Source organism: Accipiter gentilis, chromosome 11 (genome assembly GCF_929443795.1).
Source record: "Accipiter gentilis chromosome 11, bAccGen1.1, whole genome shotgun sequence".
NCBI lineage: Eukaryota > Metazoa > Chordata > Aves > Accipitriformes > Accipitridae > Astur > Astur gentilis.
The window spans coordinates 30,283,525-30,307,099 of NC_064890.1; the positions used below are offsets into that span (position 1 = coordinate 30,283,525).

Here is a 23,575-nt window from a genome sequence, read left to right on the forward strand (position 1 = left end):
TGGAGTTCATGGCCATTCTCTAGAAAGGTGCTAACATGTTTTTGTTTTCTTTTCCACTTGGCTGTGAATTTCTTTTACAAAATTCTCCTGATAGTACCTGGCCACATTAACTACATAGTAGAGCTTAATTTCGTATTCCACTAAGCATCATAACGGCAACAAAATGGCCTTCATATATATGTGTATATATATGTATATAAAGAACCTCTGCTATTTCTAGAATTTGTTATGTATATTTTTAATTGTTTAGCCAGCTAGAAACTTCACAAATCTCTCTGTGCTGCACAGCGTGAGCATGAGGTTTATGGGATGAAGGACACAACTTGCTGGTGGCTGTTTCCTGTGCACTCATCTCTAATGGCAGAGGTACAGCAGAGGTAAAATGACCCGTTAGTACAGTAGGTCACTCAGAGCATTCCCATTCCATTGGCCAGAACTAAGTCCAAGAATCCAGCCAACAATAGTGCTCAAATAAAAATACCCATCAGGACAGCAGGGCTGGCACTCTCTGGCTACAAGGTTACTGGGAATGAAGCTAGCCTTGTTCTGCACAGCATCCCTGCTTGTGGCATCGCTACATAACCGCAGTCAGAAATCGCTGTCTGGCTCTGGGAGGAAAGGAGAGAGGTAGATAAGAAGGGGAACGGTGCAGAGACAGGTATTGCTGAGGATGGCAGGGGAAACTTTGCTGATTGTACTTCAGAATGCAAGATCTCAGCTATTCCACAGATCAGTGGGGTACCCATGCAACATATAGGCTGCTCAGAGATCAGACAGACAGGCCAAGGAGAGAGGTCAGATGGCAAGATCATATTCCCTGGCAATGACATGAAGGAGTAGCGATGGTATGACCCTCATTGACAGGATCAGAAGAGCACTGATTAGCTGCAACTCATTAAACTGAAGGCTCATCCCAGTCCTCTGAAGAGTTCAGCCTTTTAACCCCACGGTGAGCCACTTTTACAATAGATGCCAAGAAGAAATCAAGGAATTCAACAGCAAGATTAAAGTCTGTCTATGCATAAATGGAGAAAGATTTCTGTGTGATGAGCAGAACTCAAGATTCATGATAGCACTGGGTGGAAGGATATTAGGGCTGCATTCGGGTCCAATACTTCTCCAGGACACAAGATGTAAACACTGGTTATAATTTATGAGACTGGATGTTTGCAATATAGGGTCTAGTTCAACGGATGAGAAAGCGAACCCAGCATGCTCAGAATGACATTAACAAGAACATGATTTATTGCATCCTGTTCAATAAATGAGGGGCACGCTCATTATCTAAATGACAGGTTCTTTAAACCAGGTATCCCACCATCTCTTCCCCGTCCCACCCCAAATGGTGTGTTGCTGACTTCATTCTATGGGATATGTGAATTGCTACTGAGATAACAGCCATGAATTTCACTGAAAAGAGTAGGTCCTCAATATCTTTGAAAACTGTGTCTGTGATAGTTGCTTTCATCTTAAAACATGAATCATATGTCAGGTATGGCTTGGGAGTAGCTTTGAAGGGAGAAGGGTGGAATAAAGTCAGCAGCAGTTGTCTGAAAATGAAGCAAGTGACTTTGCAAATCCTCGTGCCTTCTGTGATGTTAGCACCAGAGCATGTGCTTTGTCTCTGCTGTTCCAGCCACGAATTATGCCAAGAACAACAGAAAATTGTGTCATTTTCAAATCTGTTGTTGTTAAATAATTGATCGTTTTGCTGCCACCATGAGGACACCTTTAGAAACAATACTTACATGGCAGTGAGTCTTGGGCTGTGGGAGATCTATGAAGCATGTTAATTAAAATTACTAATATAAAAAATATATTTTGGCAGTTGAAGATAAATAAATGCATGAGAGATTTGTTTCCTGACTTCCTATGGTCTGAAATTACAGATGACAGTCCTTCTATAGAGGGTGAGAGAATTCATTTAGATTAAATTATCCTTTCATTTCCTTTTCTAAAACATCAGAAAACCTCCCTAACTGACATTTTTGCCTTTGTGTCAGGGATAGCATTAAGAACAATTTTCTATGATTGTCTCTTCGACAGGCAGAGAACTCATTTTAATCGATACATCGTAAGCTGTTATTACAGCTATTTTCTATCTTAATTCAGCCTGCCCTTCATAATTATGTGGGGTTTTTCCTGTTTTTTAAAAGCTCTGGATGGTGGCGGATTTCCACCACCTAGTGGAAAAAGTCTGTATTGTCTGCTGAAAAGCTTTGCTCACATTTGTCTCTAGTGTCTGTTTTAAACCTTCCCATTGCAAGCTCCGTTTTAACAGCACTTATTACCAAAGTAGTTTTCTTTTTTCCATGCACTGGTAAATATGCCCAGGTGTATGCGGCTCTCCTTGAAGGTGTCAGACATTACATATTCCACAAACCCTACATCTCAATACATAGGAATTGTATGTCTGTGGTTTTAATTCAGCAATTTGTAATGTGAAAGGGAAACTGAAAAGCTTAAAAAATGGAGCAAGATCTGCCAATGAATGTCATTGCTTCACTGCAGTCCATCTGCTTCGCAGGGAGCCCTGATCCCCACTCAGGTGCATACTCCAGTGCAAATTATGCCAAAACCCACCATATTTGTTCAGGCAATGTTCTGTGTCAGGATGTTCTGCGCTTTGGGTGCCAAGACTGAAATGCCAAATCAAGTCAGGGGAAAATTTCCAGAAAGGAAAAGGTTAAAGAAAGATAATGCAAGTGGCGCCATTACCACCTCTTCCTATTCCTGCCAGGAAAGTCTCTACCCCTTGCATTGGAGCATCTTTTCCCTCCCCACCTGTTCCAAAGTGAGCAAGATCCTTCCTTTGGCCTCAGAAGAGAAGAAACTACTTTTCAGATACAGCTTTGAATGTGAATTGCCAGAGGTAAAAGAATGGGGTTAAGAAGGTCTCTTCCTTTCACGTTGTCCAGGTAGAATAATGACAGAGAAAAATCCTGTCCTTGTTGAACCCAACAGGATTTTTCCTATTGTTTTCCCTGGAAAAAAAAGATGCCATTATCTGGTTCTTATCACTAGATGACTCAAATTATTTAGATTATCTTCATAATGCCTCTATGAATCAGGAAAATGTTACTACTCCACTTCACACCTGGAGATGTACAACTCAGGGTGTCCTGGTTTAATCCCAGCCAGCAACTAAGCACCACCAAAGCCACTCTATCACTCCCCCTCCTCAGCTGGACAGGGGAGAGAAAATATAACAAAAGGCTTGTAGGTCAAGACAAGGACAGGGAGAGATCATTCAACCAATTACCGTCATGGGCAAAACAGACTTGACTTGGGGAAAATTAACTTAATTTATTGCCAATCAAACCAGAGTAGGGTAATGAGAAATAAAACCAAATCTTAAAACACCTTCCCCCCACCTCCTTCCCAGACTTAACTTTATTCCTGAATTCTCTACCTCCTCCCCCTGCAGCGGCGCAGGGGGATGGGGAATGGGGGTTGGGGTCAGTTCATCACACATTGTCTCTGCCCTCCTTCCTCCTCCTTCCCCTGCTCCAGCGTGGGGTCCCTCCCACAGGAGACAGTCCTCCATGAACTTCTCCAACGTGAGTCCTTCCCACAGGCTGCAGTTCTTCACGAACTGCTCCAGCATTGGTCCCTTCCCTGGGCTGCAGTCTTTCAGACACAGACTGCTTCAGCGTGGGCTTCCCACAGCCTCCTTTGGGCATCCCCCTGCTCTGGCGTGGGGTCCTCCCCGGGCTGCAGCTGGAGATCTGCTCCCCCATGGACCTCCCTGGGCTGCAGGGGGACAGCCTGCCTCACCGTGGTCTTCCCCACGGGCTGCAGGGGAATCTCGGCTCCAGCGCCTGAAGCACCTCCTGCCCTCCTTCTGCACTGACCTGGGGGTCTGTGGGGCTTTTTCTCTTACATCTTCCCACTCCTCTCTCTGGCTGCAATTTCTGTTTTGCAGCAAGTTTTTTCCCCTTCTTAAATACATTCTTCCAGCGGTGCTAGCACCGTCACTGATGGGCTTGGCCTTGGCCAGCAGAGTGTCCAACTTGGAGCTGGCTGGCATTGGCTCTGTCAGACACAGGGGAAGCTTCTAGCAGCTTCTCACAGAAGCCACCTCTGTAGCCCCCCTGGCTACCAAAACCTTGCCATGCAAACCCAATACACAGGGACATTAAGGTGCAGATTTACAGAAGGCTGTCATCATGACAGTTAGTCACCTTTAGGAGTTATAGGATTCATAACACCTTTAGGAGTTATTGGGATCTGAGTGCCACAGATCCTGAGAGATCCTCCTCCTGTTTGGTTATCTTCCCAATCCTTTGGACTGAGTTCCAGGATACAGCTTTTTTCCAGCACCTTATTTCCAGCTAACTGCCACTTCATTCATCTGTGCTCAAAATTGAGATCTTCAAAACTCCAGCTCATTTGCCATGTAACGTTGGAAGCATGCAAACACATCTTTGCAGCAGAAAATTTCCCTGAGCATCTAAATACCCTCTTCTGGCAATGCTGATCAGTTAGCATCTAGTTCACAGCTAAGGTCTGCCAGGATTCAGAAATGAGCTGTTTGCACGTCTCTCTCTCCTACAGTGCCCAATCTGCTCAGTTTTTTAGAGCACATCTGATGAATCATGGTCTACACAGGATAAAAAAGGTAATGCTAGCATTACTGTCCCCTCTCCCACTTTGTCCAGTAGCTCAATGAGAGGCTGCTCAGCTATCATGTGGCAGGCTTAAGGAAATTTCAGCTATTGCTTCCTATTTCTCAGGTGAGGGCTATAGCTCTCAACTTGCAGGGCATTTAAATGTAGCTCTCAGAGGCACTTGTTAAAGTTTTACCATTTACATGGAAAAAATACATTTGAGGAAGGAAAGGTTTCACATAAACTATCAGTAGTTAGGACTGTCATATGAAGTTTATGTTTTTGCAGGAGGAACAAGAAAATACAGTGCATGAGTAGCTGGCAAAAAATTAACAGCAGGTGAGAAGTATTACCTGTGGTATTAATAAGAGTATCCCCCAAAGAGGCAACTTAATTAGAAATTAGGAACCCCATTGCTTTTTTAGATACCTAACAAAGAACTAGAACTAAGCTATACAACACAAATTGTTGGAAACTACCACAAAGACTTTTTACTTGTCAAGGACACCTGGAGCTGGCAAGGAGAACCTGGATGGAAAGTTTTCCAAATAGTTTATTGCATGCCAAGTACTGGTATTAGTGCTTGTTATTCCTAATTAAAGGATAGGAGACTATATCAACTGTTTGGGAAGGGTGTGTTTCCCTTCCAGTTAGTCTGTGTAATACTTTTGTGGTTGAAAAAACGTAGAGCCTGCAGTCCTTTAAATGGAAACAAGATTCTGCCCTAAGATGCACAGAATCATGATGATATCTGTTAAAACAAGACGCTTCACCTTCTGCCAAGATGGATAGCTAAACTGTCTATAAATACCATTCAAAATTTCTTATACACCAGAATGACAGCTTTAAGGAGACAAGCAAGAGTTTGTCTTGAAATGCCTTAAACTGCAACAGGTTACAATTACTCAGAACAGAGAAATTGCTCAGATGGCAGCTAACCTGCAAGGACCAAGCTCAAACCAGAGGTCCCCCAGAAGGAAATCTGAATACAGAGGAGACTGCAGTCTCTCAGTGATGAGAGGTCCGACCCATTTTAAGTACATCCGATTCACTCTGGAGTATTTAACCGCTCCTAGCAAAAGTCGGAAGAGGCAGTCTGGTGGCTACTTTAGGATGGCAGGCTTTGCATAATAACATCATATTGGGACAGCTAGTGTAGCTACTTCAGTAGGATGATAGAAATCCAAACTACAACTCCCAGATTCTTATTGAAAGGGAAGTGTTGGTCTATAAAGCATAATGGAGGAAGTTTATTGAAAGAAATGGCTTCATCTTTACTAGCTCTGCAGTGTATTGGGAAGGGTTCTTTAAGTGGCATAAGGAATTCTCCATCTCAACAGGAGTGGATAGATCACGGATATAAAATTGCCCCTTGCATGCTAAATTTCAAGAGGGCCTACATCTCCCCCAAATTAATGCATATGCCTAACCCTTGTCAAAGTAATGACTTAGATGGTATGTATCCATAAAGGTGTGAACAGCCATTCTAGTCACGGGCAAAGTGTCATTTTATCACAGATCTGAAGGAAGAAAAAATGATGCTGAACAGACTAGCGAGATCCAAGTTAACAACCTCTCAGAAAACACTACCCCAGCTCCCAGGCCTGGCAAATGCCATGTGATGAGCACAGGGCTCCCCAGCTCCTGCCTCACTTGCCCCCAGGCAGGGCTGCATTTCACAGGTCCACAGGGGCCACCACAGACCCTCTCCCAGGTACGCACATAACAGGCTCTGCTGGCCCAAAACCACCCGTTCCCCACCTCCACAATGGGCTGAGGTTCCTCTTATCACAGTCCCTACCCCAGCTCTGCCCTGTACACCAGCAAGGCAGATATTAGAGAGGTCCACTCCTGGGGCTGACTCATCAGACACCACCACCTCGTCCATCTTCATCCTCTGGAGCAGGCCTTGCCTGCGCACTGCTCCTTGCTTCCTTCCCCAGGGCAGGAGAGGAGTAGAGACTTCACCTTGGCAGTTGGTCTTCCCTGTTCTTCTGAAATGCTGCTGCATTTACAGTGAAGGGAGCTGCTGAAATGCTCAAGGACAGTTCAAAAGATACTTACGTTGTTTAATTCCTTTTTAGACCCAATTTGATCACGAGCCCCTGGGCGTACCGTTGTAGTACATGGTAGAGTAGCTTCACAGACCTAGGATAATGGAGTCAGCAGTGACTGGACTGCAAATACTACAAGGAAACTTTACACCAGTACATTCACATTTCTCTCTTTTTAAGTTAATGGTTTTGATCAGCTGCACTTTTGCCAAACCTCCTTGCCTGGCAAGTAGCTGACTTGACATTTTCCATCAAAACAGCAACAGGCAACTAAAAACTCATTAAAAAGGCATTACTGCTGCCCTTGGGGAATTAAAAAAAAAAAAAAAAAAAAAAAAAGAGCCATTGAAGAAAACCAGGCTTTTCTAACAGCAGACTCCCAACAGCAGTGCCCCTTTGGCTTAAGCGCCTGAAGGCGTCTCATTTACCTTCGCACCCCGTACTTCTGCCCTCCAGCCAGGCCAGGCCGCCTGACCAGCGCCTCAGCCTAAATTTGGATTATTCGGCCGCCAAACCGCCCGTGACACACCCCCCCCCCCCCCGCCCCTTCCGCGCCCCTTTCCCATCGCACCACACTGGCCGAGGCGGTGCCCAGGGCTCCCCGGGCGGCAGCCGCCGTGACGGAGATACTCCTCCTCACGGGGTTTTGGGCCCAGCGCCATTCCCCTCCCCGCGCCCCTCAGGCCGCCAGGGGTCTCCCTCGGCCGCCGCGGAGCCGTTGGGCGCCCTCGTCACGTGAGAAGGGAGTGAGGGCGGGCGGGCAAGCTCCCCGCGCCGAAGCTGCTTTTCCCTCACGACAGCCGCCTCCTGGTTTTCTTCGGCCCGGTTTCTTCGTTTGCCAGCAGGCTTCCCCTTACTACAGAGGCCACGAAGTTTTAAGAAATGGGAGAGCTGGCCGGTACCGACGACAAAACAAAAACCAACCAACCAAACAACCCCAAAACCTGCGGTTCTCGGGGCCTGCAGCACGGAAAGAGGAAGATGAGGTGATTTCGACAGGCCTGCCAGGGGACGTCTGAACTGACCAGTGGTTGCTGCTTCCCTCTGCCGAGGTGCTTGAATACAGACCTTAAAGCATCTGCTCAGACTGGAGAGAACTGCCTGGGAAGACACGAAAACGTGAAGAGCGTTAAGGAACGGCTTTCAGACTCAGGGGGCCGTTTCCGCTTTTATCGTTTTATCGTGATGTCTTGTCATGACCACCGTTCCTCGAGGAGGAGGCCTAAATGAGTCAGTCAGTATTTATTTATAGGTGCCGAATCAGTTTGCTAGATTTCATTCACTCCCCGTGCGCTTCAGCGAGCTGACTCACTTGCTGTCGATAGCCGGGGATCCTCCTGCTGCGGATTTTTATATGAAGCTGGATGTAGTTCAGAACAGCCCCCAAATGCTAAGACCTCAGGGAGATCTCTTTAAAAGTCCCTCACTTACCATATCGGTGTCAAGCAAGAAGTGCAACCCAAGAGCTGCTTTGGATCAAAGCAGCGGCTCAGGCACACCAATCTGAGCAAAATCTTAGAGGTGATCATCAACAGGAAACACTTCTAAGAAAACTTAAAACTCCACAATAGGTTGGCTGACGTTGAGGTTTTTTTTTAAAAAAAAAACACTACATGTAAAATTCTATTAAATACAGTATCATTAAATTCTGTGTTTGTTATTGGTAGCAAACTTTTCTTCAGTTACCTAGTTAGTTAAGCTTGCACCAGGATGCAAAGTCAGTCAGTCACCAGTGATGCACAAAAAGAACTAGAATCTATGTCACGCCTTCTTTTGAAAAATCAATAAAAATACTGTTGTTATCACCTACATACCTACCCATATGATTTTGAGTACTCAGGGAGAGGTCTTCTGAAGAAAATGCTTCAGTGTTGCTTTCAGAAATAAACTAAAGCGTTATTGGAAGTTAATGAATTAGCCATGAGCTTTTGCTGAGGAGCAAAGGGTGCCTGTGAGTTTCAAAATTCCGTGTCACCTTGTAGACAAGCACTGTTTCCCAAAGTCGGTTATGTGGTGAAGAAGATATTAAGATTAAATGAGCAGTGCAGAACTTGAAAAGCAAACCCATAATTATTAATAGATTTTTAAATTGGCAGGCAATCGATTTTTAAATTGTCCTTTCACCCTTGTGTGTAATGCAGTTTGCCTCACAGTGATAAATTAGCAGCAGCACTGTGCTGTGACTGTTTCTACTGGAAGGTTCTCATTACCATTCAGGGGTTTTGCTGGCTCATCAGTGAATCGTGGACAGCATTTTGATTGCTGAAGTGTGGCCCAGAAACTAGAGAAAGGATAGAAAACAGAGTCTGTAAAAACCTTTTCTTGAATTCTAAGATGATTGGGTTTTCAAATAAAACTAACCTCTTTGGCCATAACATTGCTATTATGTATCCCAGAGGAGTACAGTATCCCAGACAGTACATTCATCCCTCTGTCCCTCTCTTTAAATCTCAGTATTCTTGTTAATCTGTCAGGGAAATAAGAACAGTAACATGTAATGGCATGAATGTGCTTTTTTCCTTAATTGAAGAGAACAGTTCCCTTAATCTCAGTAGCACTGGGCTGCGATCTAAGGTTTTGATCCAACTTTCATTATTTGCCAACATCTTCCAAGATAAATTACACTAGCAACCTATAAGAAGATCTGTTTAAGTGTCTTCTTGGACAGATGATTTTCAGTTGCTACTCAAAACATAAAGCCAGTTTTTAGTTGCTATTTGGCATTTGTTTTATCTAGGTGTTGCTTAATCAGAGTTCTAATTAGAACTGGTTGCAATGTTGTTTGTCAAAGTAAACATTTTCAAAACACTAAAGCTTTCGTGGAGCAAATTGCCTTGCTGCCATTTCCAATGGGGTAGGTTCTGAATCTTGGAGAAGAAACTCCAGTCAGGCAGGGTGAAATGAGTAAGAAAACTTGGAATTTTGGATCTGAAAATGCATATTTGCAGGTAATTTTGTGTGTAATTTTACAAGATTATGCTTTGATAGAATGAAAATAAATATTTGATCTTCAAAGACTTCAAAACCCCATGAAACAGGAATTTGTTCTTCAGATAATTCTAGTTCTGACAATACTCCTTCAGCTTTGTTCAACATTGTTCCACTCTGCTCATTTTGCAAATACCTTGACACTGCATTTAGTGTTCCTGAACAGTTTGGATTGTGTGCAACACACAGCACATCACCTTTGAGAACATGTGGTCTAACTAAACTTGTGACAGTCCTGGAATTTTCTCTTCTCTTTTTCCAAATTCAGCGTACACCTGTCATTATTGTTTTTTACCCACGTTCAGCTTTGTTACCACTGAATGAAGCATGTGAACTGAACTCATGCTAGAGTTTAAGAATAAATGTTGTATTAAAATTCCAAGTATCTCAGAGGGTAAAAAAGCTTTCTTAAGAGTATAATTGCCTTGCAGAGTTAGTGTAATATAAAATGACTGAAAAATTGGAAGGTAACAAACTATTTTTTGTAGTCACAGGCAATAGGTCAGCTAATAACAGGCTTAAATTTCAGCAGGGAAAATTTTAGTTAGACTTCAGGAAGAAAAGTTAAGCATGTGGTTAGTTAAGCACTAGAAGAGGAGACTTGTGGAAGCTCCATCATTTAAAAATTTTACAATGTGAATGGACAAGCATCTGTCAGGAAAGGTTTAAGTTAATCTGATGCTGCTGTCAGGCAAAGGGATGGATTTGAGTGCCTCTCAAAATCCCCCTTTACTGTCTGTGCATTATTTTCTATTGATGATGCTCACTGTCTGGATTTACCTAACCTCTGACTGGTTCATAGACAGGTCTCTATAAGGAATGTTTTGTCCTCAGTTCTTACATGCTGCTTGTAGATATTGAGCTCTGTTTCCTTCTAGAGGCGCACAAGACCAAGTGCAAGCTCATGGTAACGTGACCATAGGGAAGGCAAGCAAATGCCTGCACTAGCCGATCCTCTACTGTTTATTACTGTATAGTCTCTCCACATGTAGTTTCACATAGTCAGATACCATTTGATGGTTTTGGGTTAACAGGAACATGGACTGTTGTGGAACAAAGGAGTGAATTTCTCAGCAAGCTAACCAGGGGAAGAAAATATTTTGTCTACTGATATTACCTAACCACCTAAAGGTTCAGCCAACACTTCAGAGACTGGCACCGTGATGCCTTTGATGGAAGCTGAAGGTAATTTCTTGGTTAAATCTTCTAAGTGTTTCTCCTTGCTGACCAGCATCTTTCTAGTATTGTCCAGATTTATTCAGCAGGAAATTTCCTGAAGGCAAGTTGTCATTTCAGTAATGTTAGTTGCAGCTGTTGAGAGAGGTGAGTGTCAGTGGCATGTTGTTAAATCTACCTGAAGCCTTTATGCATCATTTTTATTTACGGTGGACTCAGAGAAATACTGAAGAGCAAATTACTTTGGATAGATACCTTTATAGCCTGTAGATAAGAGAAAAAGGGACAAAGCAGTACTACTGGGGAGAACAGCTGTGACTACTGCAAGATGAAGCTATTACTGTCAGATCACCTTCCTCCCGTTCTTTGTTGTAATACCAGACATTGCAAAGGCTCCTGAGACGTGCAGCCATACAAGAACAGAGATCTTACCCTGCCTACAGGAGACATTGTAACATCCATATACAGTACAGTGGTTATGCCACGTGCGGTGGGAGCTTGGAGTTTACTAGTCACTTAGCTGTTTATTCAAGGTGAGGATTATGGCGCTCTGGAATGAGCTGAAATTCACTTCGGGGTCAAGTCTGTAGAAGATTTTAAGAGTCAAGTATTGGTTTGTTTGGGACGATTTCACTGTCAGTAGATCAGACAGAAATGTTCCCCTGATGGAGTCACTACTTGCTTCTGTTTGGGGGGGTACTCCAGAAAATGTTGGTGGTGTGGTTGTGGCACTCTGGTGTCAAGGCAGCCCTCTCAGCCCTTGCTCTGGTCTCGTATGGAAGCGGTTCTACCTGTAAATGGATATTGGTAACTTGAGCTGAGAAGCCATAAGCAGCCGTATGCAGTGCTGCTCCATGTCTCTCTTGTATGCAAGTGGCTCCAACAACAGATGTGTTTCAGCAGTGCTAACAGGATAAGCCTATGGAATTCCCTGGGACCTTTGCACTTTTTCAGTCACTGATCTTAATCACTGATCACTGCAAGTGAAGAAGCAATTAAACATGAAATGATGACGCAGGGCCTCAGTCCTGTGTGATACTGAGCACGCCTGCACATTGTTATGCCCTAGCTGGCCCTAAGTCTGTGGCAGTTGAGGGCACTCAGCACCTTGCAGGATCAAACCATGGAGTTAAAAAAAACCCCAACACTTATAATCAATAATAGAGACAGGAAAAGTTAATTTATTGTGAGTACTGATTGAATAGCTGGATTAAGAGTAGTGGAGGACAAGACCAGAGAGATGAGGAAAGCTTTCATTTCTTCGGGGACTGTGCCAGAAAATATCTATTGACTGTTGGTGTCAGTTTCTATTGGACTACAGACTGCTCTGATAGCTGCAGTTGCAACAAGGGATGTGACAAATCCACATGTTTGAGATGCACCGGGTGCCAAATGCTAGCCTTGTTTCTCCCTAGCTAACAAGTATGGATGTGTGTCAGTGCGAGACAGGAGCTTGAAAGCAATTACAGTAGCTACAGAGAAAACACTGTGAGTGTCATGTTTTTAGTCTTACAATACTTTTTCTTTCATCGTTTAACAGCATTTACAGAAAGATATTTGAGTTGGACTTTTAAGGTTTCTTTCCTTACAACTTATTCTACACTTACTTTTATCATTCTCTGTTAGCTATGTTAAAGTCATCTCTGTAACAACTACTTGTGATGTCCAGAGGAGATAATTACAACTGCAGCTGGGAATTAACAGCATGAGTAGTAAACTCTTAAGACCAAACCTCGGAGTTTTCACGTGAATGACTTGACAGTAACACATCAGGAAAAGAAAAATCAAGAAATAGAGAGAAGGTGGCATCAAACGTAGGTGTAAATCAAAGCACTCCTAATAACAGGAATAGAATTGATGGGCAAATCTGAGTAGAGTGATACCAGGAAAGATTCCTGGACCTAGTTCTTCACTCTGCTGTAGACAATGAAGTAGTCATCACAGAAAGGATTACCATTCATTCTGGAAAAGGAGACTGCAATGCAAGTTGTCAGCTTTGGTGAGTTTTTGTAAAATTGTCCAGAAGAGATAAGAAAGCATTGGATGAGAAAGAGAAATCAAAGTGAAAGAGAAGATGTTGGACATACTCCATGGTGTCAGCTGCCATTGAACTGTTGTGATGGGAGTAACCAATTTATTTACTGATAATGGAGGTGGCTTCTTAATGTATGTACCAGTAGAAGGTTCTGAATACTAAAATTACAAAGCTACCTACCAGTCCATTATGTGATCATACTTTTGGGTGTCAGTCTCCACAACTGTGTAAAAGTAGAGTGAGAAAGCATCAACTCCTGCTTTCACCCTCTGAGGTACTGCTCCATTTTAAAAACATGAAGGTTCAGACCAGATTTCACCTGGCCCTTCTCCGATAGTGGCCAACAACAACTACAGGGAAGAGTACAAGAACATGTAGTATTTTCCCCACATCATTTTATAAAAACACTTGGCCGTCACCCAGAAACTGCCAGCAAATACTGACTACAATGTACTAGCATTGCTATGAGATGGGTACTGCCAGACTGAGTCCTCTAAACCTATTTGCCATGTAAGACAATATGACACCCACTTTCAGTCAATACAAATTTGGGCTGAATATGGCATGTTATGGAAGGGTTTGTTTTTATTCAAGTTTGTTTTTTCACAAAAGGAGTAGTAAGTCAATCTATTTAGATGCACAGAAAGGAAAACCACTAAACTCCGTGGCAGAATTGGATTTATTTATAAGTTGTGGAATCTGAAGTTATCATTAAATACAAATAGTATAGAAGCAAACACAAAACTTGTTCCAAAGAAACAGGAGAATGACTAAGTGAACAAGGTCATGCTGGAATCATGTGAATAGAAATCACTATTTTCTGTGATCATTCACTTACATTTAAAGAGAAACTAAGCCCTTAGCTCTGCAATTTACAATGCACAGAGAATGTGGAACTCTTGCCAAAAATTGTTGACAGTCCATTGTTTATTGTAAATCATATGGGCTTAGTTTTAAAAATCTATATTCACATAAAACATTATTTTCTAATATTTTTCATTCAGCTGGCTTTTCCAATGCTCCTGTGACCATATCAGAATGTTTAAGTAACCTGTGTGCCATATGTGAATATATCTCAGTACATGAATATGCTGAATTTCATTCCAAGGAAGATCTATTCTCCAGGGACTTTCAGCTCAGCATGGGTAAAGAGGTAATCATGAAGATCGGGAGACTGTGTGAAGAGGTATCTCCCCTTTTCCTTAATTCGTGATTGATTTAGATGCTTCAATATCATATTGTTCATTTTCTTAAGCTCTTCTATGTTCTTCTTTTCAGATATTAGTCTGCTTGATATTTGGTCCATCTTGTTTCTAGTTTGAACTTGAAAAGGAAAATGTACCGCATTAAATTGGCAACATTTAAGTCAAGAGCATCACTACCCTCTCTTGCATTCCTGTGGGAGTTTGTAGGGAATTACGATGGGTAAAAATATTAAACAGGAAAACAACTGCAGAACCTAATGATAAGAAGTTATGCATCTGGTGGAGTTACCTGTTCACTGCATTCTTTAATTGCTTGTTTTCTGTTTTATTCAGTTCAGTGCAGTGTAATAAAATCAGATACGGCTCAGACAAATTATGCAGTCTTCAGGAGTGTATCCATTCCATAGTGTCCACAGAAAAATGTCTTATTTAGGGGCTCCAAAATGCTATTTTTGGGCAGTAAGCACCTGTATTTCTCTAAAACTACAATTACTAAAACACACAGCAGACTACAGCCACATCACTGGATTTCCTAAAGCATTTAGATTAAAGGAAAATTCTTGCAAATATTAGCATTTGGAGGCCAGTTTCCTCTGGAACACCAATATGCAGTATCTCTCGTGTACACTTCTGGACCTATTTTTATTTTAGCTTTCTGAAGTTAACAAAATTTACCCATGGGTTTTGAAGCTTGAGTCTAATAATGCCAATGTTAAAAAAATCTACGTCTATGGATTGCAAATGTAATCTGATATGATGTTTGTAATGTAAGCTGAAACACTGCTGGAAATGAGTTTCAAAAACCACAGGCCTCCACCAACCTGAGCCCAAGCAAACTCCTTTAATCCCCGTAAGCAGCCTTTTGGCTATTACTTTACCATTTTTCCACTAGAGGGGCACATCACTCATTTTTCTATACCAGGGCTCTACTTTTAGCAGCTCTCCATTAAATAAATCTGGAATTCAAGTACAAGATATTTTAATTAGGGGTTTATAATCATGCCACTTAAAATTTCCTGTGTGCTCTGATATTCTGTTCTTTGAGCGCTTGTGAGCAAATTCAGTCAAGGATTAGGATTTCCAGTTCAAAAAGAAAAATGAGGATTTTTTGCTCTGCTCCAGCAAATTCCCTACTATAGGATAAAAGAAATCTTGGTTTCATGTGGATTCCAGTTCATTCAAAATGGACTTGTAAGTTAAAATAATGCATCCCAAAATGGCAAGGGCTCCATAAACCAGGGTCACCTGTAACCATGTGTTTAGCTAAATCCGCCCAACCAGTCCAGTCGAAGTGGAATAGCAATTACATCTACAGACTCAATGCTATGTGCCAGTTTTGATATATCTTGTCTAATTTTTTGTTTCTTATGTTTGAGATTTTCTTCATTCCAAGTACTTAGCTAGCAACTTTCAGGTCTTTCTTCAGGTAGCCTGATTTAAGTGTTAGCGTGGGTGTAATTCCAGTTTCAGTGGAATGACACCAATACTGAGTTTTATCTGGAAAGGAATGGAAGGCACGTTGTCAAAGCATCTCACTGCCATACAGTCATCTTTAAAATTTAACTTAATTTCCAGTCAACATTTTTAGCAACACAGTATAACCCTGTTGAGCTAAATTCTTCACAGCTGTCGAAACTCACAAAACCTTTGCACTAAAAATGAAATTGTGCCTTTTAGCTCAGAGAGTAGGGGCCTGTGCTTTTGCACCCAGGACCAAGATCCACTTCCCATAACCAGCCAAAGCCTTTGACCATGCAAATACAGCAGTAGCATGTTATAAGGTAGCATGACGCATTTCAGTGAAGTTCTTCCGATTGGCCCTACGTTTTTAATAACCACTCTTCAGTTTACTTACTTATTAAGAATATTACGAATGAAACAAGTGCCAAACTGACGATCAAAGTAAGAATAAAGGTGACGAAGAACAAACACTGGTTTCTTATGTTGCTCCCTGCTGTGTTTTCTCCCGTACCACCAGTGTTCTCTTCTTCATCTGTTATGAGACGACAAATCATTTGGTGATAAAGTTTGTTAAAGTTGGTTAGGATAAACATGACAAAATGCTTCTGGCTTCATGAAATGATGTAGAATACGTCATAATTTTGGCTAACAGATTTTATTTCCTGTGATATTGCATGAGAAGGGAAGAAACCAACTTTATGAGCTCAGCTTGAATTTGGAAGTATGAAAACTAATACATCTGTTATAGCTGCTGGAACATATTCAATAGAAATGTTTCTGTTGTTGAAATGCACTGTTTTGTTGAAGTTGACCTGTTTCGCAGTTCAGAATTTTACAGCTCAGTTTTACATGTACAAAGGTTACAATTAAGTTTTCATAGGAGGCTTTTTAAGGGCCTGAATGGACTCAACCTTTTCAAAAGAGAGGAGAGAAAAATTCTTATTGAAAACCTAGATACAGATTCATCTTACATGTTCATCCTCTAGATTTGCTTCTTGTTCTGTTTGACAATAGAAGTATCCCTGGGACGATTAATTTCCCAAATTGAGCACCTCAGTTAAGCTCCTGATGTTGGATAGGATGAATGTAGGTCTTGACTTTTTATCTTAAAACAAATGTTTTCAATGTTCTTCTTCTTCTTTCGGTTTTGTTGGTTTCATTCCAATAAAAAATGAGGTACATATCCCCCCAAATTGTCAAAAACGGAAGAGACTCTCACATGGACTGCATATGGAGTCCTTCAAGCACATGAAGAATGAAGGGGAAAAGGACAAGTAGTTGCTACGCTGCCCTCAAATCAGAGTGTCAAGCCGGTTTATTGCTTTCTAAAGAATATGTTGCATATAGGGAAAGGCCATAGTTTCTCTCATAGAAACAGTTGCGACCAAATAAGAGGTGGCAATAAGCCCTAAAGTTAACAGTTAAAAGTCAAGTGAACACCATGAGGAAATTCATGTGAACCTAAAAAAGAATCATACTTGAGCCAGATTTGTTTAAGCCCAAGTTTGCATACTACTTTAACTACTTACTAAGGTTTGGGTTTATTTTATGTTTTGGGGGGCGTAGGGAGCTAATGTAACTTCATTTTGGTGTCAGTCTCATAGATTCTAAAATTACATGCAAATTACTGTAATTTCTCCTCCTGTAATTGCTGGCTTGCCATTCTGAAAGGGAGAGTAGCGTGTGCATCTCTGAAAAATATATTTCTAGATCATGTTCTTGTTTTAGCTGGTAGAAATCTCTGAGGTCTTTGCAACTGAGCCTGTAGTGATAAAGCTGAGGGAAGGCTGTGTACGCCATTACAGCACTTTAATAATGAACCAGTCTGGGGCTGAGCAATTCACTGAGGTAGTAGGAGATGTCTGGGAATATCTCTGCTTTTCTTTATTGCATTTAAAGCGCTCCTCCCTGCAGGTAAGCTGAAACCTTTTAATATTGGGGTTTGGGGTTTTTATTTTTATTCCCTTAGCATTCATAACAAATGCATCATATACTAAGTGCCTGCACAAATATTGCTTTCTAATCAGAATAATAAGGGTGGGGAGGGCCTGCTACTGCTGTCTCTCAAGCATACTAAGCTATCAATAGAGGCCTCAAAAGTGGTCTGTGCTTGCTCTGCCTAATGAATGCTTCTTACTATTTCAATTGGCTGAACATGCCAGCCTGCAGTGTTGTGAGGAATCAGTGAACACACATTCTTGCCAAACTGCAAACAGTGGGACCATTTTGTTACCTAAAACATAAAGAAATTACTGCGTGGCTGCTACCAAAGCAATCAAAAGGTATATACATTTTAAATAGCTTTTAACATGATTGCTAGTGTATTTGATTATGCCAGGTCATATTAAGCTACTGAACAAAAGGATTGCTGTGTACTGCAACACTCTTAAAATGTCGTTTTTAAACCAAATTTGGCATCTGCTATACTACTAATAGATCATTCACAAAATTTTAGTATTTATCAGAAATCGAAAAACACTCCACAGGTCTCACTGATTTTCTGGCAAGAGAGCCAGAATTTTATGTTGCTGAATAAGGCAGCTAAGAACTGTGAAAAGTTAATTTTATGTATTTAACTGATGGGTAAGATATCTACAGAATCTCAAAGTTGTTTGTTTTTTTTTTTTTAAAAAAAAAAGCATGTTAAAAAGAATAATCCTAGAAGGAGCCAAAGCACTTTACAAATTGATGCATGAAATACATATTAGGCTACCTTTATTTACTGCTGAAACGGAGGGAGGAGCATGCATGTGATTATTCCACAGAAACATATATGATTCCACAGAACCCTGTATATTTACCTGGAAAGTACAGAATACTGTCTAATGAAAATTACAACAGAAAGCAAAACAGTCACGCTGCAAAGAGTTTCTTTGACATTAAATCCAATTCATCCCATTGTCTCATTTTGTACTTGTAGAAGTGACAATATCAAGATAATCTACATATGAAAATTAAGTAGCTTATGTCTAACATCTTTCGTTAAATACAGAAACCAGCACCACTCTAGTTTGTTGCATTAGGAAAAGTTAGAGGACTCAGAAACAGAAGTAATGGAAAAGCATTTAAGTCCTATAACTAGAAGCATGATTAATTTATGGCCATTTGAAACTCATTTAAACAGAGCTGTTGTTCTATAGCTTTTCTTCAGTCAAATTTGCCATTATAGTAAGGGAAATAAAAGCAGATTCAAATACTGTTATGTGGAATGCTGCTGAAGAACTCCAGGTTTTAAGATGTTTTCAGGTCACAAAGAAATCAAATGTATTGTAGCTATCACTGGGTGAAAATATTCTTGTTGCCAAGAGAAATCAAAGTTAAGAGCCATATAAAACCAGTAGAAGTGTGAGAGCCCATATCTGAAACTGTAAGTAAAGCGAGTCTGCAAATTAAAATGCTTAAAAGTCTCATGGGATATTTCACATAACTGGTTTGAGTCCTTTGAAGATGTGTCTTAAAAGAATGAACAGAAATTAATTCTGTTCCTATTGCCACGTATGAATTTTAGTGCTTGTGAAGAGTTACGATGCTATTTAGGTAGTAGGTGTATATCGAGCGTTACTAGAAACATTATGCCGCAAGGATCACCTCATGAATCCCAATGGAAATGGAAGATAAGTCCAGGCTTGATAGCGAATCCCTAGACATGTGCAAGGATTTTCAGGAACCTAGTAACTGAAATACTTAGCAGGAGCAGTTAAACCGTTAATCTGATCTGTCTAAATTATGCTGGTTTCAATCTTTTTCTTACATTTTGCAGTACAGAGCTCGACATATACATTTTGGCCTATTGGGCTATTGACATCAGTAATACACAATGTGGTCAGCCATACATAACTCTTTTTTGATGGCCTATTGTATGTATAGAAAATCACAGAGCATCACCTATCATACGTACCTAGCACACGTTGGGATACATCTGGACAAACATTTAGTTTGTTTAGGTTGTTTAAAGAATCAACCACATAAAGTTTTCCTTCTTCATGAGTATCGGGCAGGTTAATTTCCAAGGAAGGCCTCTCCATTGTGTCTAAAAGAAATAATAATTAAAAAGGTAAATTAAAACATGGATATGGGAAATAACTGGTAACAGTTGGTGTCTTGTTCTAAGGAAATGCTGAGCAGCCTTAACAACCCTTGAAATAAAGGGATTTGAAGGACAAGCACAGTTACTAGATCTTGAAGGCAAGGGGAACAGTACATAGCACTTATTTATTCTTGGAGATCTTTGATGAGTACAAGATTTCATTTCTGCACTGTGTTTTTGCACATGTGTATACTTAAACCTATATATGCATATGTACGTGTCTGGAGAAAGAGCGAAAGAGAAAAATCTACTTGACTGCTCCAGCATTGATCTGAACGTTAGTTATTTAGTTGTATAACTCTTTTAGTTTGGTGTGTACTTGGTACGATGTACGGTGATATCCTGACCACAGCGAAAGCCAAATCTTCACTAATACTGCCAGGAAGGATGTCGCTCAGGTCCTCTGCTTTCAGCATCAAATACTTCAGAGATAAGACAGAGAAAGCAGGTGTGGATGTAGGAGATAAGCAGCAAGAATTTGCACCTACTTACACACCTTAGAATATCACTGTGAAGTTATTGTTTGTAAAAAATGGAGCAAAAAAATAACCTTCTAATGTGGGTCTACTATACATAGATGCTAGTTTTGGACAAATTACAGCCTGATGGCAAAGCCTTTTCTTCAGACTAATAATCCTTGCTTTAAAAAAAGCACTGGATGTGGCCCAATCAGCAAAACCAGCTTCTCTGTGAGTCTGGGTGCATGAACACATTGACTTACTGTTTATATGAATACAGTTATGAAGGAAGATTATTATATAGAGAAAAGAAGCAATACCTAAGCAGGCTCCTCTATGAATTTCACATTATTCCTTATCAGTCTTTTGGTTTTCTTTATGCTACCCTGACTCCAAAACTGTTTTCTAGAAACAAACTATGGTTCTAGGCATAAGGAAATGCAGACGCTCTAACTAGGCATCTTAGACTACACTGGTCACTGAAAACTCCCTTTGTAATTATTGAAGAAAAATACATACTTCCAGGTGATATTCCTCTTAGAATAAGATGTGTCTTTCTGACCTTAGAATCACAGCCTGAATGTACCTTTCCCTTGCTAGTGAATGTAAGGCGGGGAGCTCACAGAGATTAGTTTAGACTTGGAGTTGAACGCATCTTACCCACTTAGTATTTTATCAAAGCTCTCAAGTTCAATTTTATCTGCCAGACATAACTCAGCACTTCACGGGATGCAAACCTCCTGCATGGTGGTTTGCACCCCATGATGGAGGGCGTTAAGCACCTCAAGGTGATTTCTGAATACTAGATGGGTTGAATTGCCCTCTTGACAGGCATCTCCTTCTCCAAGCAATAGAGAACGCAGCGTGACCAGATTCCTAACCTAGCACTTAAATTAAAAAACTAAAGCTTGAGGAATACAGGCCTGAGCCTTTACAGAAAAGACCCACTCTTTCCCTCATCAAACCAGATGCAGATTTTCATAATTCCCCTGAATTTGAGCACACAGCCAAGTAAACATTCACTGAGCCTCAGTAAGTCTGAAGACTTAGTGCTTCAATCACCCCTGACAACGGGGCTTGTTCTCTTGCTAGTGGGGATTGACAGGCCTACATGTATACCTTTATATTTGTATTTAATAGAGCGTAAGAAAAGGCTGCAGCTTCTTTTTTTCTCTGTTCAGAATTGTTGCTGCTACAAAACACAAAGATAAGGTAGAAAAGCTGGCGTGGTAGCGGTTACCCTTACCTAGCGTATGATTTTGAGGTGTGCGGCAGTAATTTCAGGACAGACGGCCGTGTCCACCGTCCTTCCCCTAGAACGCCGCGCGGTGCCAGGCAGCACGGTCGGCGAGCCACGTCCCCACCAGCGCTGGCTCCGCTATCTCCCCACGAGCACATCTGTGGCCAGCTGCAATCATTACAGAGCCCTGCATTTCAACAACGGCGCGCTAAACGTTAGCGACCACCTCCTGCACGGAGGCTTTCGGTTATTTTTAGCTTCCCAAGAGCAGTTGTTTCTCTTGGGCATTTTGATTAGTACCTCCCTGCAACTTCAGGGAAGACTCTTCTTAACAACTTGAGTTGTAATAAACGTGAATACCTTTGATTCCTTAATATTATGTTACACATTTCTGCATTCATTATTATTTAAAAACAATCTCCTCACTGTGCGCGTAACCGCAGTGAAGATAACTGTTATTAATTCAACAAACTCTGCATTACATTCGTTTTATGACATTCACATGCCAAACAAAGGAGAGAGGATACAGACGTCAGGGTCACTGGCCAGAAGTGTTGATTATTTTCCCAACAAACTAATCTAAACATTGGGGGTTTGGGAGTCACTCTTATCTGGTACTTTAACCTTGCTTAAAGCCTTTTCTCCCCATGCGATTTTTAAACTTCTTAATCTGTTGTGGTAAAATTAGCACTTAGAATGAGAACACATGGAAAATTCTCCACAGAAAAAAAAGGAAATCAAGTCTAAAAGGAGTTGAAAAACAGGAGAATGAAACGTTACTTACAACATAACTATGTTCAGGTAATGTGCCAGTATGGAAGAAATCAGCCAGTGAAAATCACCCGAAGAAAACTTGTTCTGCTGTTCCTCTCTCTCTACTTTTAGACCCATAGGAACTTGTCAACTCCTGCAGGACCCATGAAGGCAGCTATGAAACAGACCCTCCCTTTCAATCTATATTTAGAGTTCATCTTGGCTAAGCATACTGACTTAACAATATTGATCTGTTTAAAAAGAAAAAAACACATATACAGCTCTTTTTTATTATACTGAAATCATTATGATAACATCCTATCACGGAGAGTGAGAAGGTTTGTTAGTGATGAGCAATATTTGACTAACCTTTTGGTTTATGATGCCTTTTTAAAACGCATTTGCTAATGCAGAAGAGTCATATCTACAACACTGTAGCTATGAGTAACCAGTTTGCTATGCAGAAGAGTCATATCTACAGTATTGCAGTCATGAGTACTTTAAAGGCACAGACTAGAAAAAACAGGGTATTTTCCTCCTCCCACACATCTTACAAATTCAAGTGGGGCAGTATTATGGGATGGACTAATTTGTATGGTATCCTTAGTTGTTCAAAAAATAAATTCTGATGAATGTTTTTGAGTACTGGTAATTGCTCCTTCACAGACAGTTCTTTTGATCGCTCCTTTTTTGCTTGGTGATGTTGCAGAATGTAACGTTACAGCACACCGTAATGACAGGTAGCTGACGCTTACACAAAGGGACCATGGCTCAAAACAAATCCATTCTGAAGCCATTCTATACATCTAAAATGTAGAAGTGACAATAAATACATTTTCCTTTCAGGAAAGAACACACATCTTCTGACTTGTAGTTCCCACCCCAAGCTGCCAAGCTCTGCCGCTGCCCAGTCTGAGTAGCTGTGCCAGTAATACAGACAGAACAAGCTTGCTCCATTTCTGCAGGGGTCTCCTAGAAGTCCTCCCTCCAAACAAGGGCATGCAAGCCAGAAAAAAAAATAAATCTCACCTCCATCCCTGAAGGATTCCTGACATCATCCTAATTGGCAGACAAGGACCCCCGCCTCCCCCATTCTAAGCTTGAAAAGGTCTACAAACCCATCAGATCTCTGCAGGGCAGCAAGCTGCACAGCCCGTCTGCCCTCACGCAGCCTTGGAGCCATCCTGGTCGCTGTGGTTATCAGTTTCATAAGCCAAACAAATTCTTACATAATGCATTATTTGAGGGGGAAAAAAAGTTAGAAGGTACAACTAATTGGCATGTATAGATTTTTCTGGAATAGGTTCTGCTATAATCTGAAACTAAAAAAAAAAACCAACCCCAAAACCCCACCACACCCCAAACTTCCCCTTATCAGAGCAAGCAGTTTTCAGGGCAAGGGGTGGGGGTTTTATTGGGTGTAAAGTTTACTTCCTCTGCTGATAAACATTCTTAAAAGCATAGGTTGTTATTCTAACAAGCACTTTTATTTATAGATCTTCTGGTTC

At 41.2% G+C, this 23,575-nt stretch overlaps 1 protein-coding gene across 5 annotated transcripts; it reads right to left on the reverse strand.

Moving 5' to 3' along the window:
* Positions 1 to 13,540: 13,540 nt before the first annotated feature.
* On the reverse strand, positions 13,541 to 23,270 carry LSMEM1 (leucine rich single-pass membrane protein 1). 5 transcript variants are annotated; one of them, XM_049814233.1, is made up of 6 exons: positions 23,186 to 23,270; positions 22,099 to 22,221; positions 21,321 to 21,501; positions 19,428 to 19,559; positions 15,924 to 16,061; positions 13,541 to 14,186 (listed from the first exon to the last, which is right to left on the reverse strand). In XM_049814233.1, the coding sequence occupies exons 4-6, from the start codon at positions 19,552 to 19,554 to the stop codon at positions 13,978 to 13,980; spliced, it is 474 nt and encodes a 157-aa protein (XP_049670190.1). In that variant the 5' UTR covers positions 19,555 to 19,559; positions 21,321 to 21,501; positions 22,099 to 22,221; positions 23,186 to 23,270; the 3' UTR covers positions 13,541 to 13,977. The 5 variants fall into 5 exon arrangements, with proteins under 5 accessions (XP_049670190.1, XP_049670188.1, XP_049670186.1 ...); XM_049814231.1 differs by having other exon boundaries at positions 22,099 to 22,318; positions 23,097 to 23,270; XM_049814229.1 differs by lacking the exons at positions 21,321 to 21,501; positions 22,099 to 22,221.
* Positions 23,271 to 23,575: the final 305 nt, after the last annotated feature.

Bases quoted from the DNA above. Each gene is read 5' to 3' on its own strand.
- LSMEM1 (XM_049814229.1), bottom strand. The intron at 16,062-19,427 runs GTACGTATGATA...GTCTCATAACAG, and splicing joins TGTATCCCAACGTGTGCTAG to ATGAAGAAGAGAACACTGGT. The intron at 14,187-15,923 runs GTAAGTAAACTG...TTCCTTTTCAAG, and splicing joins ATTCGTAATATTCTTAATAA to TTCAAACTAGAAACAAGATG.